The sequence below is a fragment of the Symphalangus syndactylus genome, chromosome 5 (genome assembly GCF_028878055.3).
Source record: "Symphalangus syndactylus isolate Jambi chromosome 5, NHGRI_mSymSyn1-v2.1_pri, whole genome shotgun sequence".
In the NCBI taxonomy this organism is placed as follows: Eukaryota; Metazoa; Chordata; class Mammalia; order Primates; family Hylobatidae; genus Symphalangus; species Symphalangus syndactylus.
The window spans coordinates 143,860,849-143,881,701 of record NC_072427.2 but is presented as its reverse complement, the minus strand read 5'-3'; the positions used below and the strand labels follow the sequence as shown (position 1 = coordinate 143,881,701).

At 40.8% G+C, this 20,853-nt stretch overlaps 1 protein-coding gene and 1 pseudogene across 8 annotated transcripts in view; one reads left to right on the top strand and one right to left on the bottom strand.

The window, feature by feature from the left end:
- The window catches only part of LRP6 (LDL receptor related protein 6), a 162,809-nt gene that overhangs the window by 132,460 nt on the left and 9,496 nt on the right, over window positions 1-20,853 (bottom strand). For all 8 annotated transcript variants that reach the window (XM_055280615.2, XM_055280616.2, XM_055280617.2 and 5 more), the window contains exon 2: window positions 1,793-2,186. In XM_055280615.2, the coding sequence (XP_055136590.1) occupies window positions 1,793-2,186 (394 nt within the window). The remainder of the gene's footprint in view (window positions 1-1,792; window positions 2,187-20,853) is intronic.
- Window positions 6,438-7,120, top strand: LOC129481960 (ubiquitin-conjugating enzyme E2 variant 1-like; annotated as a pseudogene).

Genomic DNA, 20,853 nt, shown 5'->3' with positions numbered 1-20,853 from the left:
ACGACTAAAAGCACCAAAATACTATGTGTTCTATAAAGCAGTAACCTCAGAAACATTTCAACACCCTCTGAGCCTTAAAAACTCTGTTAGCAAAACACAAACTCCGTTTCTCAAAAATATCTATAAAGTTCTCAACAACCAAATTCTTTGATAACTACAGTTACATCTGAGACCTCCTCCTCAGGACATCCAATCCTTTTTCCTACGATCAGAGCCGCTACAATATTTCCTGGTGCTTTAAGAGCACCATCTTGCTTCAACAAACACGTTTTAATTCCACTCTAAAAAATACCTATTTGTATTTCCAGACATCTCCCTCTAAAATTTCACTGTACTACTACCCACGTTATCCTTTACAGTCAAGTCAGTCTCCTCATTTTTCTACAACATGGCATCCCATTAACCTCTGTAACCAAATCAGGCCTGATATCAAGATAAAGAAGCACATATAAACCTTTTTTCCATTCTCCCCAAGTTCTCATTTATTACATAAAAAGAATTCACTCCTTTCTATAAGTGAAATGAGTTTTAAAGCATTCCAATACAATTGAAAGCTAAAGAAAACAAAGTATTAAAATAGTACAAGTTATTTATCTTTGGATTTTAACCAAATATTAGTCATTTTAGGTTCATGTTCAGATAGTTATCTATACTTAGCCATGACAGACTGGCCATCACAATTTATTCAATAAAGAAATATCACAAAATGGTATATACTAATAGCAGAAATGAGGCATAGTAACAGAGAAGCAATGTGGGGATACAGCTCACACTTTGAAATGAGATTTATTCAGAGCTTTAAGTATTCCTTCTCATTAGAAAATAAACCTTTATTGCAAATATATGTTTAGCTAACTAGAAATGAGTTATTTAATAACTTATTTTTCATTCAATGCTGACATTAAATAACGCTTCAGAGTGTAACAAAAAAACACTAGTATCACAATATCATTGTGTATATAATAAAAGTTATAAGACCTAGATTAGTCTATCTCATCTTGAGCTATCAAATACTTCTCCTGTTTTCATTCCTTCTTCTCTCTCTTTAAATTATCTTCTGATATCACAAAAAATAAATACAGAAGAAAACCCAGGAAATATAAACATGGCTATTAGAAACCCAAAACGATTTACAGAAACACTAAGAACACAACACACTGGGCACAGTGGCTCACACCCATAATCCCAGCACTTGGGGAGGCCGAGGCAGAGTGATTGATCACTTAAGCCCAGGGGTTCAAGACCAGCCTGGGCAACATGGTGAAATTCCGTCTCTACAAAAAAAAAAAATTTTTGAGACAAAGTCTCACTCTGTTGCTCAGGCTGGAGTGCAGTGGTGCAATCTCAGCTCACTGCAACCTCCGCCTCCCGGGTTCAAGCGATTTTCATGCCCTAGCCACCCGAGTAGCTAGGATTACAGACGTGTGCCACTACGCCCAGCTAACAAAAAATTTTTTTAGTTAGCCAGGTGTGGTAGCGCACACCTAAAGTCCCAGCTACTTGGGAGGCTGAAATGGGAGAATCACTTCAGCCTCAGAGGCTAACAGTGCAGTGAGCTTTGATTGCACCACTGCACTACAGCCTGGGTGACAGAGCAAAACCCTGTCAAAAATAATAATAATAATAACACAACATAACTTTCCACATTCAAGTCTACTCAACAAAGAAGCCCAAAGAATCTAAAATTCCTGTTTTCGATCTTTCTTTTCTCATAGGGGTCAGGGTGGTGTATGTCAGTGGGGAAAAACCAAAAGGAGGTACAATGATCTTCGTACACTGTACAAAAACTTACCCACTTGAAGGATCTAAGGCAATAGCTCTGGGTTGATCCAACTCTTGCCAAAATAAAACTTTTCGTAAAGATCCATCTAAATTAGAAACTTCAATCCGATTAGTCTCAGAATCTGTCCAGTACAATTTTTCTCCAAGCCAATCACATGCCAGCCCATCGGGGGACAATAATCCAGAAACGACAACATTCTGTACACTCTCAGTTTTGTTAAATTCTGTTCGTTTAATGGCTTCTTCGCTGACATCACTCCAGTATATCAAGCCATGACTAAACACAAAGTCCACCGCAGCTGCATCCTCCAAGCCTCCAACTACAATCGTAGCATTCTCTTTGCCATTTGTAGCATCAACCAATCGCAAGTCCCGTCTGTTTGCATAAAGCAACAAAGGGGCCGCTAGAACAAAAAAAGAAAAATATGTAAGTGAAAAGGAAGAAAAGGTATTGGTTCTCATAAATTGGGTTTCAAATCGGTATTAGTGAGCAAAGACTGTCGAAAATAAGAAGAGTAAATAAATCAGTAGGAGACCATCTAAAATTCTTTCACACACAAAATATTATTTTTGCAGCATTTAAAAAATAAGACATAGGAAAGGGGGGGAACTATTTCCACCATGATAGTCTTTTCTTGTTAAAATAACTCAGATAAAATTTTAAAGCCTGGCTATACCAAGAACTGGTAATGATATGGAGCTACTGGAACACTCATACTCTACTGGGGTGAATGTAAAATAGTACAGCCACTTGGGAAAACAGTTTGGCAGTTTCCTAAAAGGTTAAACATACAACCTACTATACAATCCAAGGCAATAGCTAGGTATTGCTTATTCCACATCTAGGTATTTACTTAAGAGAAACAAAAACATATGTCAATACAAAGACTTGCATGCAAACGCTCACAGCAATTTATTTGTAATAACCCAAACTGGAATCAACCCAAATGTCATCAACAGACTAATGGATAAAATGTGATAATGTGATACTGCCATACAACAGAAAATAATGAACTCTTTGTATGTGAAAAATGGGTGGATCTCAAAATAATTCAGAATGAAAGAAGCCAGGCCAAAACAAAGGTATATATTGCATGACTCTCATCTATATAAACTTTTACAAAAGGCAAACTTTTGTAAAAACACAAAGCAGATCAATGGCTGTCTCAAGATAGGGAGAGAAGGTGCAAAAGAATGAGGGGGAGGATTAACAATGGGCATGAGCAAACTTTTGCAGGTGATGAGCTATATTATCAATAATAATGATGGTTTCAGAGGTGTAAACATGTCAAAACTTATTTTACACTTGACATAAGCAAAATTTATTGTCTATCAGTTATACCTTAATAAAACTGTTCCAGTTTGACAGAAATAGTTCTTAGTAAAGCTACTTTATTCTGTTCTATATTACTATTAAAATGACCTTTGAAAAGACCCGAAACTAAATATAAAGACAATCTTACAGAAATAACATTTAACTTTGAGAAAGTTGAGGCTGTTGGGAGTGAGGTAGTATAAATTCCATGTTTTTTGGTTTTTATGAAATATCTATTCCAAGCTTGTGACATTTACTTTCCTAGTATCAAGCAACAATTAAAAATCTAGAGCACTACTGTCCTACAGAACTTTCTGTGATGATGGAAATGTCCTGTCCACTGCGTAACACAGTACCACCAGTCACACTCGGCTATGGAGTGCTTAAAATGTGGCTAGTGTGACTATGAAATTAAATTTTTAATTTTATATAACCTTTTTTTTTTTTTTTTTTTTTTTTTTGAGACAAGAGTTTTGCTCTTGTTGCCCAGGCTGGAGTGCAATGGCACGATCTCGGCTCACTGCAGCCTCCACCTCCCAAGTTCAAGCAATTCTCCTGCCTCAGCCTCCTGAGTAGTTGGCATTGCAGGCGCCCACCACTATAGGTCTGGCTAATTTTTTGTATTTTTACTAAAGGTGAGGTTTCGCCATGTTGACCAGGCTGGTCTTGAACTCCTGGCCTCAGGTGATCCACCCGCCTCAGCCTCCCAAAGTGCTGGGATTACAGGCGTGAGCCACTGCGCCCGGCCCCAATTTTATATAATCTTAATTCATTCCAATTTATATAGACAAGTGTGGCTAGTGGTAGTATTGGATAGCACACATCTAGAGGCTGGAATGCAGAACATAAATGAGGCAGCAAAAGTAAGACCAAGCCAGGCACGGTGGCTCACGCCTGTAATCCCAGCACTTTGGGAGGCTGAAGCGGGAGGACTGGTTAAGCCCGGGAGTTCAAGACCACCTTTGGCAACACACGGAAAGCCCATCTCTACAAAAAAATGAATTTAAAAAATTGGCCAGGCATAGTGGTGAGCGCCTGTAGTCCCAGGTACTCAGGAGACTAAAATGGGAGGATCACTTGAGCCCAGGAGTTTAAGGCTGCAGTGAGCCTGGGTGACAGAGGGAGACCCTGTCTCAAAAAAAAAGAAAAAAAAGAGTTGTGATGCAATTATCTACATGATCTTCTTTCATAATTACTTACCAAAGGTCTACAACTGTGTCATCTGAAGCCAAGCCCAACTACCATTTAGAAGTAACCATTCCCCCTTTTTCAAGAAATTACTCCAATCTCAAAAAAGTATAAGAAAAAAGTGATGTTTACACTAATTTATAGATTGTGTCTGTCAAATAGTTACAAACGTATACTATTTTCATCTATAAGTACAACATAAACTTCCCTAACTAAATCCAACTTTCTTAGTCAAAAACAAACTGGCAGACAGCTTTTTTAAAAAGTGGCTAACCAATCTTTCTGCTTATTCTATCTGCTGCAGCTATTAGCAAATTCATAAATTTCCCTAACAGAGTCACTTTTAATTCATTTCAGGCCTTCACACATCACACTGATTTATCAGTCCCCACAGAGCCCACTATACTGAGTCTCTCATACTATGGGCCAAATATAAACATCAGAAAAAAGGTCCCTACAGTGAAGGATACAATGCTAAGTGCTGCATAAGGCTAAGGAATACCCATGAAACACTCAAAATTCAAAATCCAAGAGTGATAATCATCTAATATTTACTGGGCACCTTCTTTATGGCACTATCCTTGGAAAACTATATCAAAGCTATAGGATATTAGGTGGCAGCCAAATGTCTTTCATTGCTTTCAAGTCAAACTTTAACACTTCTACGTGTACTGAATATTTTTGGTCTACAAAATCCAAAACACTTTCTAGTCATTTAAGGCCTCACAAGCATTCTGAGTCTCTTCTCCCTCCTGAAAACGGGTGAAGGCGGCAAAGTTAATCTTTTTTAAGTTAGCAATACTAGTTACAATTGAGGATTTGTAAAGGACTGTACATAAATCTGCTGCACATAAACCACACTATTGAAAGGAAATCCCAGGGTTCATCCTGTCCAACCACCCTTCTGATGCTTGAATACTTTCTATTACATTGTCACCAGTATCTGTTCAGCAACATATTAAATGGGATATCTGATAGGTATTTGATTTGTAACACTGTTTTTATCTACCAAAGAGATACACTGGAACCACACACTTGCTCCCTGGAACATGCCAGTATCTTCCATTCCAGAGAGCTTACTTTCTGACTGCCTAGTATTCAGATAACCCAAATAATCACCATCAGTTCTCTTTAGTGGAACACTCACAGTGCTCAGGAATCCTTGTTTCCTTTATTAAACTCCTGGGAAACTTTCTCTACCAGCCTTTCTAAGCCTTTTCTACTTTTAAAGACTAATTTCCATGCCCTGAATCCTTTATCCTCAGATCATCTCATAAAACAATCTCAGTGAAGCAGGATACAAGGTACATGTCATACATCCCCAACATCTTAATTTATACCTCTCAAAATTTTCTCTCTACCCATCTTCCCTTACCTTGTCCTCAGTCTCAAATGACAAGATGGCCTTCCTACTAAGGCTAAAGCAATACCTTCGGTTCAGCCTCCTTACCTCCTCTCTACAACTTTGCTCTATCAATTGTTCTGTATTTCTTGTATTTTCAATGGTTTATGCCAGGTTCCTTGCTATTGTTTTGTTTTAATACCCCTAACCTTGCTACCATCAGAATAATTATATTTCTACTAACTGCAAAATCTTATAACATTGGTATATATACTTCACACTATCATTCATTAGCTATTACTCTTTTATCTAACTTCCTACCCATCACTCAACTGCAAGTGCTTTCTCTAAATCTTTATAACCAAATCCAGTGGTCTTTTCTCAGTCTTTATTTTTTTTTTTTTTTTTTTTGAGATGGAGTCTGGCTCTGTCGCCCAGGCTGGAGTGCAGTGGTGCAATCTCAGCTCACTGCAAGGTCCACCTCCCGGGTTCCTGCCATTCTCCTGCCTCAGCCTCCCGAGTAGCTGGGACTACAGGAGCCCGCCACCACGCCCGGCTAATTTTTTTGTATTTTTAGTAGAGACGGGGTTTCACCGTGTTAGCCAGGATGGTCTCGATCTCCTGACCTCGTGATCTGCCCGCCTCGGCCTCCCAAAGTGCTGGGATTACAGGCGTGAGCCACCACGCCCGGCCTCTCAGTCTTTACTCTTAACACTTCTAGAGCAGTCAGTGCTGTTGACTATATCCCTACCTATATAGAGTGTTCTCCTCATACACTACTACCTATTTTTTCTTGTTTGTCTTGTTTCAAACCTTCCACTTCCTATATATAGGTATCCTAAGACTCTCTGTTGTTCCCAAATGAAAGAGTATAAAAAATTAAAGTTCACAAGCAACAGCGACACAAGGTGGCAGCCACCACAGGCTCGGGAGTAAAAGTCCCTTGCAATTTCTCACTTTTGGAAGAACTCAAAGAAGGCCAGAAAGGAGTAGGAGATGGCAGTTAGCTGAGGTCTAGACAATGATAAAGACATGACACTTACAAGACGTACAGGGATGATAATTGGGCCTGCAAGAACAATTTATGAAAACTGAATATACAACCTTAAAATAGAATGTGGACCTAAATACCCAGAAGCATCCCCCTTTGTAAGATTTGTAACAAAAAATTAACAGGAATGGAGTTAATAGTTCTAATGGATTGGTGGACCCAAGAGCCATATCAGTGCTAGCAAAATGGCAGAATTCATAGCACCAAAGTTGTCCTGCAAGAGCTTTGGCGCCTAATGGTGTCTAACGAAAATATGAAACTCCCTCAGCCACCTGAAGGACAGTGTTACAGCAATTAATCGAAAAGAAAAACCACAGGCCCTTTCCCTTCCCCCTCATTCAATTTAAGCAGTCTTCATTTTCCACAGTAGAAAATTTTCTAGATACGTCTTGTAGACCTCAAAGTACTGGAAAGGAAGCTCCCATTCAAAGGAAATTTATCTTAAGATGCTGTAAAACTAATTTTTTGTCCATTTGAAATATATAAGTTGTGCTATAACAGAAGGAAGGAAGGAAGGAAGGAAGGAAGGAAGGAAGGAAGGAAGGAAGGAAGGAAGGAAGGAAATTAAAGTTCACCTGGTCAACAAGCAATTCTATGCAGCTAATTTCCAAAACATTATCTCCAGTTCTGTCCCTCTACCTTTTGCTGGCCTTCTCTACCTCCCATTAAATTAAATTCATCACCTTTCCCCCAAAACAACAAAATCCCTCACCAGTCAATGGCACACAATTCTAACCTTACTGGCATGCCTTGGAGCCATCTTTGAGCCCCTCCCCTTTTCCCCTAGTCTGACAATTACTGTCTTGTTGACTCTTATTTTACAAGCATGTCTTTAAATCTGCCTCCTCTTCTCCATTTTTAGAACCACTATCCTATTCTAGACCTTCATGACTTTAGGCCTAAAATATCCTAATAGTAATTTATCTCAATATTTTCCCTTTTCCTTTTCTACTTCTAATACTTTCACTTTAGCCAACTCAAAAGCCATTCTGATTCCCCTTGCCTAAATTTACATAATGCCTCAATACCTCAGCCTTCCACCATGACTTCTACCTAGGTCTCTAAATTAATCTTTTATAGTCTCTGCATCATACAAACAGGTTTCAAAACACGTAAATTGGGAGTACATCACACCCATCATCGCAGAGTATTCATTTTCCTACCTACTCCATACTTCTCTTTTTCTCCCAGCATGCAAGTCCTTCAAAGCCAGAGTCAAACCTTACCTACTCTGTAACCCTTTCTAATTGACTCAGCTTTACTTCTTTTAATCCTTAGTCTTTAGTACTTACATGATATTAGCTGTTGTTTTTTTTTTTTAAGCATACTTCCTACCTCTAGGATCTCAGCCCTTGGAAACAAGAACCATACCTTATAACTAATTTTATCACCAATGCCTACTACAGTTCACTGCACACAGAAATATCATATACATATTTACTAATATTTTGGGGATTTTGTTTTGAGACGAAGTCTCACTCTGTCACCCAGGCTGGAGTGCAGTGGCGTAATCTCGGCTCACTGCAACCTCCGACTCCCTGGTTCAAGAGATTCTCCTGCCTCAGCCTCCCAAGTAGCTGGGACTACAGGCACCCAACACCACACCCAGCTAATTTTTGTATTTTTAGTAGCGGCAGGTTTCACCATGTTGGCCAGGCTGGTCTCGAACTCCTAACTTCAAATGATCCACCCACCTCGGCCTCCCAAAGTGCTGGGGTAACAGACGTGAGCCAACGCACCTGGCTTGACTTTTTTTTTCTTCTTCGTGTTTCAAGATGGAGTTTCGCTCTGTCACCCAGGCTGGAGTGCAGTGGTACAATCTGGGCTTAATGTAACCTCCACCTCCCAGGTTCAAGTGATTCTCCTGCCTCAGCCTCCCAAGTAGGTGGGATTACAGGGGCCCACCACCACACCCAGCTAATTGTTTTGTATTTTTAGTAGAGACAGGGTTTTGCCATGTTAGCCAGGCTGGTCTTGAACTGCTGACCTCAAGTGATTCGCCCACCTCGGCCTCCAAAGTGCTGAGATTACAGGCGTGAGCCACTGTGCCCAGCCAAAGCCGGCTAAGATTTGATGGGTTTATTTGTAAGATGTTTTTAAGTGCTTATCAAATATTATAGTTATGTAAACTAGATTTTAGTTTTCTCTGTTAAAATGACGGATTTTCTTCAGTTATTAGTCTTTTTGTTTTTTGTTTTTTTTTGAGATGGAGTCTCGCTCTGTCACCCAGGCTGGAGGGCAGTGGTGGGATCTTAGCTCACTGCAAGCACCGCCTCCCTGGTTCACGCCATTCTCCTGCCTCAGCCTCCAGAGTAGCTGGGACTACGGACGCCCGCCACCATGCACGGCTAATTTTTTTGCATTTTTTTAGTAGAGACGGGGTTTCACCATGTTAGCCACGATGGTCTGGATCTGCTGACTTCGTGATCCACCCACCTCGACCTCCCAAAGTGCTGGAATTACAGGCGTGAGCCACGGCTCCCCGCCCACTAGTCTGCTTTTAATAAAGAGGTTATTAAAGGTTTTCCTTCGCCTTCTGAATAATCTTCACAGAAGGCAAAGATTCTGTGTCTTACCAGAATTTCCTGTGCTTAATGCTGACTTTATCATGTCCTTAATTACTTAAAACTGTATTCACACCCTTGAAAGGGTAAGGTTCTTCACCATCGTGTTACTTCCCATGCTTACTTTTTTCAATATTTTTTTTAAGAGACAGGGTCTCACCCTGTTGTCCAGGCTGGAGTATAGTGGCACAATCATGGCTCATTGCAGCAGCACAATCATAGCTCATTGCAGCCTCAAACTCCTGGGCTCAAACGATCCTCCTGCCTCAGCCTCCTGAGGAGCTAGGACTATAGGCATGAAATCTTTTGCCCAGCTAATTTTTGTAGAGACAGGATCCCACCATGTTGCCCAGGCTGGTCTCAAACTCCTGGCCTCAAGTGATCCTCCCATCTTGGCCTCCCAAAGCACTGAGATTATAGGCATGGGCCACCACACTGAACTAAAATCTTTTTTTTTTTTCCGGTCACTTTTGGTTAAATATGTAGCCAAGTATTTTTTTCCACAGTGGCCCATGATCCTATTTAATCAAATGTTCAAACCTCCTAAATGATGCCTTTTGTACCAACAACTGTCTTTGAGATTTCCCCTAAGGGGCCCTAGAAAATCAAAATTTCCTTTACCTTGTAAAAGAGAGATGTTAAAAAATAATAGTTTATTTGATCAAACGTATGGGTCATATGGAAAGCACTGTCAAAGCAAGAGAGGCTTGCCCTCCCTAAGTTAAATTTGTATAGGTAAAATGTTATGAATAGGGATATTTTAGAAGTTCTATGAAGGCATAAAGCTCCTAGAAATTCATCAGTGCCCTCATTGTCCATGTCTATTAATCAGAGTTCTGGTGCTGCTTTGCCTGGTATTAGAAAACAGTATAATGTCATCAGTGATAATTTTAGGGATTTTTTTTCCTCAGTGTTAACTTGGTCATAATTTGACTTCTTTAATTTGAATATAATATCTTCTAGGTTGGCTGATGGTTCTCAGTTAAGAATTCACGTCATTTATTTATGGAATGATATTATATAGAAGTTAACGACCTACTCCAGACTGCTAAATCTTTTTCCTTGATAATCTTGATACATTCTTGATCTTCTCTCTCTCTCTCTCTCTCTCTATATATATATAGATAGACATTCTTGATATACTCTTGACATATTCATGGTCCATTACATCTTAGGATTATACGTCTTTAGATTTTCTCTCTGCAATGAATATATTCATCTATATTCATAAATGACATGTACTAGCCACTCTTCTTTAAAATAAGGTTAATCGGCTGGACACGGTGGCTCACACCTTAATCCTAGCACTTTGGGGGGCTGATGCAGGTTGATCACCTGAGATGAGGAGTTTGAGACCAGCCTGGCCAACATGGCGAAACCCTGTCTCTACTAAAAATATAAAAATTAGCAGGGTATGGTGGCGCGTGCCTGTAATCCCAGCTACCCAGGAGGCTGAGGCAGGAGAATCACTGGAACCCAGAAGGCAGAGGTTGCAGTGAGCCAAGATTGCGCCACTGAACTCCAACCTGGGCGACACAGCGAGACTCTGTCTCAAAAAATAATAATAAAATAAGGTTAATCATTATGCTTATAGATATGCTTTTGTCTAACGCTTTTTTGGGTTGATTTGATTTTAGTTTGCGTGTCACAAAAATCAAACTTCCTTGTCAATTTCATTATCTTTTCTAACAAATTTTTATAAGATCTTTCACTTTTCTTTTTTATTATTATTATACTTTAAGTTCTAGGGTACATGTGCACAATGTGCAGGTTTGTTACATATGTATACATGTGCCATGTTGGTGTGCTGCACCCATTAACTTGTCACTTACATGAGGTATATCTCCTAATGCTATCCCTCCCCCATCCCCCCACCCCACAACAGACCCCGGTATGAAGTTCCCTTTCCTGTGTCCAAGTGTTCTCATTGTTCAATTCCTACCTATGAGTGAGACATGCAGTGTTTGGTTTTTTGTCCTTGCAATAGGAGATCTTTCACTTTTAAGATTATCAGTAATAGTTTAATCATCAGCATTTTAAGTCTTTTGTCATCTACAGATAGTTTTCTGTTTTACTCTAATGCTTCCCTGAAAGCACTTGCAAATCAGCTACAGGCCAGACTGTACTTGTCTTCAATAAAAAAAGGGCTATGGGCCAGGTGTGGTGGCTCACGCCTCTAATCCCCACACTTTGGGAAGCTGAGGTGGGCATATCACTGGAGCCCAAGAGTTTGAGACCAACCTGGGCAACTTGGCAAAACCCCTTCTCTACAAAAAAATACAAAATTAGCTGGGCATGATGGCACACACCTGTGGTCGCAGCTACTAGGGAGGCTGAGATGGGAGGATCACTTGAGCCCAGGAGGTCAAGGCCGCAGTGAGTCAAGATTGTGCCACTGCACTCCATCCTGAGTGACAGAGTGTGACTCTGTCTCAAAAAAAAAAAAAGAAAGAAAAAGAAAAGCGACTATGCCAGGTAACCTGAACACAAACTTCTGATGGCATCACTTAAATAACTCTGAGACCACACCAGTGGACTGAGTCAGGATTTCCAAACAGCTAGTAGAGAAACAGATGGGTTCGTGAGACTGCTAACACAGATCCAGCAGAACGAGAATTAATTACATAGGACTGAATAAACTGATGAAGGATGATTATGGGTTTCGTTTAAAACATTGCTGATGCCTTAGTGTCCTATTTTCTGGATATAAGGAACCCCTTTCTCTTTTCTCTGAAGCTATCTATAACTCACAACAATTTAAGGAGAGACTATGCTTTTGTAAACCAAAATAAACACTTATCTTTTTCTCCCCCGTCTTACTCCTCCAGAATTCAAAAACTCTTATTATTTTTATTTTCATGGCAATATAGTTATTTGCAGAGGTTCAATGAGTCTGCCTCCTAGCTGGAAACATTACTTATGCAACCAAGGCTTTGACTGGAATGCCACATTTGAAAATATTCATTTAATCAGGTATGACCAAACACTTTTAAGTTACAGTTCACTTTATGAAGCAACCCCTACAGTCCTCTTAGGAAAACTGGCCTGGTAACTGGCTTACAGAGTTCCCAGCCTTGCAGGTGAATTAAGCAAGATCACTTCCCGGCAGGCTCAAAAATCCTAGAATATTTTGGGAACTTCAAGACAAGAATTCACCCAAATTTATAGGTATTGCAAGTGAAACCTGATGGTCAGTTCTTGACTTACCTTTATAGTCTCAAGAGGCATTTTAAAGTCCAATCAGATTCCTTAAAAAAACTTTCAGCAAGGCAATATTAAAAGACCTATTATATGATAAATTACTATTCTTGCTACACCTATGTAAATAATCAGGCCAAATCTAATGAGATCAACTTCTCAATGACTCTTATTCCATTGTCAACAGTGACTGATTTTGTTTTAAACAGCAGGGAGACTGACCAGTGCACATCACAATTGCCCATTACTTACTCATTGACTTGGCTTGAATAAACTTTAGTCAGGATTCTCTTCTCCCCACAAATTCCTAAACTTTGGCTTGCCCTAAGCTTAAGAAAGTAGATGCACAACTTCTTCCCTCATTCTGACCATCGGCTGACAGCAGAAAAAAAAAAAAAAAAAAATGCTTTGCAGTTAAATAGTCCTGGTCATGCAATCTGCTCACCCCTACCTATTTGGCCCACATTCCCACAAAGTTCCTGCTAGCCCTGCTTATTTCTCCTTTCTATAAAAGAAAAGCCTGTTTTGGTTTGATTTTGAAGTGTGTTGCAGATCCTGTAGTAAGCACATCCTTCTACTGCAAAAATCCTTTCAAATAAAGTCTCTCCTTACCTAACTCTAGTTTTGTTTTTGCTTTTGGGTTTGGTCACTTTTTTTTTTTTGAGACAGAGTCTCACTCTGTCATCCAGGCTGGAGTGCAGTGGTGCAATCTCGTCTCACTGCAACCTCCACCTACCAGGTTCAAGCAATTCTCCCTCCTCAGCCTCTCAAGTAGCTGGGATTATAGGCACCACCATGCCTGGCCAATTTTTTTGTATTTTTTTGTAGAGATGAGGTTTCACTGTGTTGTCCAGGCTGGTCTCAAACTCCTAAGCTCAAGCGATCCTCTGCCATGGCCTTCCAAAGTGCTAGGATTACAGGTGTGAGCCACTGCACCCTGGCCTCAGCTTTATTTACAGTATAAGTACTGTGACAAACTACCTATTTGCAAATGCCAAAATTTACATTAATATGTATTTCCCTCTATCAAAGTCATCAGCATCTCTTTCAAAACCACAAGAAGGCCCAGGTAAAATTAGGTGCATACAGAAAGTCCTGCATGAAAAATTACTGTCCAGAGTACAAACAATCTGGCCTTAGTCATTCATCTTTCTGATTTATAAAACAAAGGAGTTGGCTCAGGTAATTTCTAATACCTCTTCTATTTTCTTACTCTAGATATGAATTTAGTAAAAAGATTTAACTGCGACAGGACGATTGACAGGGCTATTCAGAAACATGAGATACTGGTGAACTACTTAGTGCTTCTCCAGCAGAAAAACAGGAACTTAAAGTATTTTTTAGGCCAGGCGCAGTAGCTCACGCCTGTAATCCCAGCACTCTGGGAGGCAGAGGCAGGTGGATCACCGAGCCCAGGAGTTCAAGGCCAGCCTGAGCAACATGGTGAAACCCCATCACTACAAAAAATACAAAAACTTAGTTGGGAAGATCACCGGAGCCTGGGAAGGTCCAGGCTGCAGTGAGCAATGATCGCACCACTGCACTCCAGCCTGGGTGACAGAGACACCAGCTCAAAACAAACAAACAAACAAACATAGGCCAGAGTGGTGGCTCATGCCTGTAATCCCAGCACTTTGGGAGGCCGAGGCGGGCAGATCACTGGAGGTCAAGACCAGCCTGACCAACATAGCCAAACCCCTTCTCTACTAAAAATACAAAAATTAGCCAGCACGGTGACACATGCCTGTAGTCCCAGCTACTCAGGAGGCTGAGGCATGAGAATCACTTGAACCCAGGAGGCAGAGGTTGCAGTGAGCAGAGATTGTGCCACTGCACTCCTGCTTGCTTGAAGCAAGACTGTTTAAAAAAAAAAACAGATATTTTTTAACATATCAAAAGCTGAGATTCAGAAATAATTTCTCAAGGTAAAGACTCCAATAATCAAACCCATACTCATTTGAAAGTATTTAATATATCCATACAATGGATTACTCAGCCATTAAAAGGAATGAAGTACTGACACACGCAACATGAATGAACCTTGAAAATGTGCTAAGTGATAGAAGCTAGACACAAAAGGCCACATATTTTATTCCCTTTATATGAAATATTCAGAGTAAGCAAATCCATAGAGACAGAAAGTAAATTCATGGTTACCAGAGGCTGAGGGAAGGGAGAAATGGGAAGTGTATGGGTTTTGCGGGAGCAGGGGATGACAAGCGTTCTGGAATGAGATAGTGGTGATGTTTTACAACCCTGTGAGTATACTAGAAGCCACTGAATTAGACATTGTAAAATGGAGATTTTTACTGTATGTGAATTATATCTCCAAAAAACTTGGTTTAAAAAAGTACTTGACAGGCTGGGTGCGGTGGCTCACATCTGTAATCCCAGCACTTTGGGAGGCCGAGACGGGCGGATCACAAGGTCAGGAGATCAGACCATCCTGGCTAACACAGTAAAATCCCGTCTCTACTAAAAGAAATACAAAAAAAATTAGCCGGGCGTGGTGGCGTGCGCCTATAGTCCCAGCTACTTGGGAGGCTGAGGCAGGAGAATGGCGTGAATCTGGGAGGCAGAACTTGCAGTGAGCTGAGATCACGCCACTGCACTCCAGCCTGGGTGACAAAGCAAGACTCCGTCTCAAAGGAAAAAAAAAAAGTACTTGATAGAAGGGGCTTAATGAAAAAAAAAAGAAGAAAAGAAAGAAAAAAGTACTTGAGGGGGGTGGAGCCAAGATGGCCGAATAGGAACAGCTCCGGTCTCCAGCTCCCAGCCCCAGCGACACAGAAGACGGGTGATTTCTGCATTTCTGCTTGAGGTACCGGTTTCATCTCACTAGGGAGTGCCTAACAGTGGGTTCAGGACAGTCGGTGAAGCGCACTGTGCGTGAGCCGAAGCAGGGCGAGGCATTGCCTCACTCGGGAAGCCCAAGGGGTCAGGGAGTTCCCTTTCCTAGTCAAAGAAAGGGGAAACAGACGGCACCTGGAATATCGGGTCAGTCCCGTCCTAATACTGCGCTTTTCCAACGGGCCTGGAAAACGGCACACTGGGAGATTGTGTCCCGCACCTGGCTCGGAGGGTCCTATGCCCACAGAGTCTTGCTGATTGCTAGCACAGCAGTCTGAGATCACGCTGCAAGGCGGCAACGAGGCTGGGGGAGGGGCGCCCGCCATTGCCCAGGCTTGCTTAGGTAAACAAGCAGCCAGGAAGCTCGAACTGGGTGGAGCCCACCACAGCTCAAGGAGGCCCGCCTGCCTCTGTAGGCTCCACCTCTGGGGGCAGGACACAGACAAACAAAAACCCAGCAAGAACCTCCACAGACTTAAATGTCCCTGTCTGACTGACAGCTTTCAAGAGAGTAGTGGTTCTCCCAGCACGCAGCTGGAGATCTGAGAACGGACAGACTGGACTGCCTCCTAAAGTGGCTCCCTCACCCCTGAGCAGCCTAACTGGGAGGCACCCCCACAGTAGGGACAGACTGACACCTCATTCAACCAGGTACTCCTCTGAGACAAAACTTTCAGAGGAACTATCAGACAGCTGAATTTGTGGTCTCACGAAAATCCGCTGTTCTGCAGCCACCGGTGCTGACACCCAGCAAAACAGGGTCTGGAGTGGACCTCTAGTAAACTCCAACAGACCTGCAGCTGAGGGTCTTGTCTGGTAGAAGGAAAATTAACAAACAGAAAGGACATCCACACCAAAAACCCATCTGTACATCATCATCATCGAAGACAAAAAGTAGACAAAACCACAAAGATGGGGAAAAAACAGACCAAAAAAACTGGAAACTCTAAAAAACAGAGCACCTCTCCTCCTCCAAAGGAACGCAGTTCCTCACCAGCAATGGAACAAAGCTGGATGGAGGATGACTTTGATGAGTTGAGAGAAGAAGGCTTCAGACGATCAAACTACTCTGAGCTACGAGAGGAAATTCAAAACAATAGCAAAGAAGTTAAAAACTTCGAAAAAAAATTAGAAGAATGGATAACTAGAATAACCAATGGAGAGAAGGGCTTAAAGGAGATGATGGAGCTGAAAGCCAAGTTTCGAGAACTACGCGAAGAATGCAGAAGCCTCAGTAGCAGATGCGATCAACTGGAAGAAAGGGTATCGCTGATGGAAGATGAAATGAATGAAATGAAGAGAGAAGGGAAGTTTAGAGAAAAAAGAATAAAAAGAAATGAACAAAGCCTCCAAGAAATTTGGGACTATGTGAAAAGACCAAACCTACGTCTGATTGGTGTACCTGAAAATGATGGGGAGAATGGAACCAAGTTGGAAAACACTCTGCAAGATATTATCCAGGAGAACTTCCCCAATCTAGCAAGGCAGGCCAGCATTCAGATTCAGGAAATACAGAGAACGCCACAAAGATACTCCTCGAGAAGGGCAACTCCAAGACACATAATTGTCAGATTCACCAAAGTTGAAATGAAGGAAAAAATGTTAAGGGCAGCCAGAGAGAAAGGTCGGGTTACCCACAAAGGGAAGCCCATCAGACTAACAGCTGATCTCTCAGCAGAAACTCTACAAGCCAGAAGAGAGTGGGGGCCGATATTCAACATTCTTAAAGAAAAGAATTTTCAACCCAGAATTTCCTATCCCGCCAAACTAAGCTTCATAAGTGAAGGAGAAATAAAATACTTTACAGACAAGCAAACGCTGAGTGATTTTGTCACCACCAGGCCTGCCCTAAAAGAGCTCCTGAAGGAAGCACTAAACATGGAAAGGAACAACCGGTACCAGCCCCTGCAAAAACATGCCAAATTGTAAAGACCATCGAGGCTAGGAAGAAACTATAGCAACTAACGAGCAAAATAACCAACTAACATCATAATGACAGGATCAGATTCACACATAACAATATTCACGTTAAATGTAAATGGGCTAAATGCTCCAATCAAAAGACACAGACTGGCAAACTGGATAAGGAGTCAGGACCCATCAGTGTGCTGTATTCAGGAAACCCATCTCACGTGCAGAGACACACATAGACTCAAAATAAAGGTATGGAGGAAGATCTATCAAGCAACTGGAAAACAAAAAAAGGCAGGGGTTGCAATCCTAGTCTCTGATAAAATAGACTTTAAACCAACAAAGATCAAAAGAGACAAAGAAGGCCATTACATAATGGTAAAGGGATCAATTCAACAAGAAGAGCTAACTATCCTAAATATATATGCACCCAACACAGGAGCACCCAGATTCATAAAGCAAGTTCTCAGTGACCTACAAAGGGACTTAAACTCCCACACAATAATAATGGGAGATTTTAACACCCCACTGTCAGCATTAGACAGATCAACGAGACAGAAAGTTAACAAGGATATTCAGGAATTGAACTCAGCTCTACATAAAGTGGACCTAATAGACATCTACAGAACTCTCCACCCCAAATCAACAGAATATACATTTTTTTCAGCACCACACCACACCTATTCCAAAATTGACCACATAGTTGGAAGTAAAGCTCTTCTCAGCAAATGTAAAAGAACAGAGATTATAACAAACTGTCTCTCAGACCACAGTGCAATCAAACTAGAACTCAGGATTAAGAAACTCACTCAAAACCGCTCAACTACATGGAAACTGAACAACCTGCTCCTGAATGACTATTGGGTACATAATGAAATGAAGGCAGAAATAAAGATGTTCTTTGAAACCAACGAGAACAAAGACACAACATACCAGAATCTCTGGGACACGTTCAAAGCAGTGTGTAGAGGGAAATTTATAGCACTAAATGCCCACAAGAGAAAGCAGGAAAGATCCAAAATTGACACCCTAACATCACAATTAAAAGAACTAGAAAAGCAAGAGCAAACACATTCAGAAGCTAGCAGAAGGCTAGAAATAACTAAAATCAGAGCAGAACTGAAGGAAATAGAGACACAAAAAACCCTTCAAAAAATTAATGAATCCAGGAGCTGGTTTTTTGAAAAGATCAACAAAATTGATGGACCGCTAGCAAGACTAATAAAGAAGAAAAGAAGAATCAAATAGATGCAATAAAAAACGAAAAAGGGGATATCACCACCGATCCCACAGAAATACAATCTACCATCAGAGAATACTACAAACACCTCTATGCAAATAAACTAGAAAATCTAGAAGAAATGGATAAATTCCTCGACAAATACACCCTCCCAAGACTAAACCAGGAAGAAGTTGAATCTCTGAATAGACCAATAACAGCTTCTGAAATTGTGGCAATAATCAATAGCTTACCAACCAAAAAGAGTCCAGGACCTGATGGATTCACAGCTGAATTCTACCAGAGGTACAAGGAGGAACTGGTACCATTCCTTCTGAAACTATTCCAATCGATAGAAAAAGAAGGAATCCTCCCTAACACATTTTACGAAGCCAGCATCGTCCTGATACCAAAACCTGGCAGAGACATAACCAAAAAAGAGAATTTCAGACCAATATCCTTGATGAACATTGATGCAAAAATCCTCAATAAAATACTGGCAAACCAAATCCAGCAGCACATCAAAAAGCTTATCCACCATGATCAAGTGGGCTTCATCCCTGGGATGCAAGGCTGGTTCAACATACGCAAATCAATAAATGTAATCCAGCATATAAACAGAACCAAAGACAAAAACCACATGATTATCTCAATAGATGCAGAAAAGGCCTTTGACAAAATTCAACAACGCTTCATGCTAAAAACTCTCAATAAATTAGGTATTGATGGGACGTATCTCAAAATAATAAGAGCTATCTACAACAAACCCACAGCCAATATCATACTGAATGGGCAAAAACTGGAAGCATTCCCTCTGAAAACTGGCACAAGACAGGGATGCCCTCTCTCACCGCTCCTATTCAACATAGTGCTGGAAGTTCTGGCCAGAGCAATCAGGCAGGAGAAGGAAATAAAGGGTATTCAATTGGGAAAAGAGGAAGTCAAATTGTCCCTGTTTGCAGAGGACATGATTGTATATCTAGAAAACCCCATTGTCTCAGCCCAAAATCTCCTTAAGCTGATTAGCAACTTCAGCAAAGTCTCAGGATACAAAATTAATGTACAAAAATCACAAGCATTCTTGTACACCAATAACAGACAAACAGAGAGCCAAATGATGAGTGAACTCCCATTCACAATTGCTTCAAAGAGAATAAAATACCTAGGAATCCAACTTACAAGGGATGTGAAGGACCTCTTCAATGAGAACTACAAACCACTGCTCAATGAAATAAAAGAGGATACAAACAAATGGAAGAACATTCCATGCTCATGGGTTGGAAGAATCAATATCGTGAAAATGGCCATACTGCCCAAGGTAATTTATAGATTCAATGCCATCCCCATCAAGCTACCAATGACTTTCTTCACAGAATTGGAAAAAACTACTTTAAAGTTCATATGGAACCAAAAAAGAGCCCGCATCGCCAAGTCAATCCTAAGCCAAAAGAACAAAGCTGGAGGCATCACGCTACCTGACTTTAAACTATACTACAAGGCTACAGTAACCAAAACAGCATGGTACTGGTACCACAACAGAGACATAGATCAATGGAACAGAACAGAGCCCTCAGAAATGATGCCGCATAGCTACAACTATCTGATCTTTGACAAACCTGACAAAAACAAGAAATGGGGAAAGGATTCCCTATTTAATAAATGGTGCTGGGAAAACTGGCTAGCCATATGTAGAAAGCTGAAACTGGATCCCTTCCTTACACCTTATACAAAAATTAATTCAAGATGGATTAAATACTTATATGTTAGACCTAAAACCATTAAAATCCTACAAGAAAACCTAGGCAATACCATTCAGGACATAGGCGTGGGCAAGGACTTCATGTCTAAAACACCAAAAGCAATGGCAACAAAAGCCAAAATCGACAAATGGGATCTCATTAAACTAAAGAGCTTCTGCACAGCAAAAGAAACTATCATCAGAGTGAACAGGCAACCTACAGAATGGGAGAAAATTTTTGCAACCTACTCATCTGACAAAGGGCTAATATCCAGAATCTACAATGAACTCAAACAAATTTACAAGAAAAAAACAAACAACCCCATCAAAAAGTGGGCAGAGGACATGAATAGACACTTCTCAAAAGAAGACATTTATGCAGCCAAAAAACACATGAAGAAATGCTCCTCATCACTGGCCATCAGAGAAATGCAAATCAAAACCACAGTGAGATACCATCTCACACCAGTTAGAATGGCCATCATTAAAAAATCAGGAAACAACAGGTGCTGGAGAGGATGTGGAGAAATAGGAACACTTTTACACTGTTGGTGGGACTGTAAACTAGTTCAACCATTGTGGAAGTCAGTGTGGCGATTCCTCAGGGATCTAGAACTAGAAATACCGTTTGACCCAGCCATCCCATTACTGGGTATATACCCAAAGGACTATAAATCATGCTGCTATAAAGACAC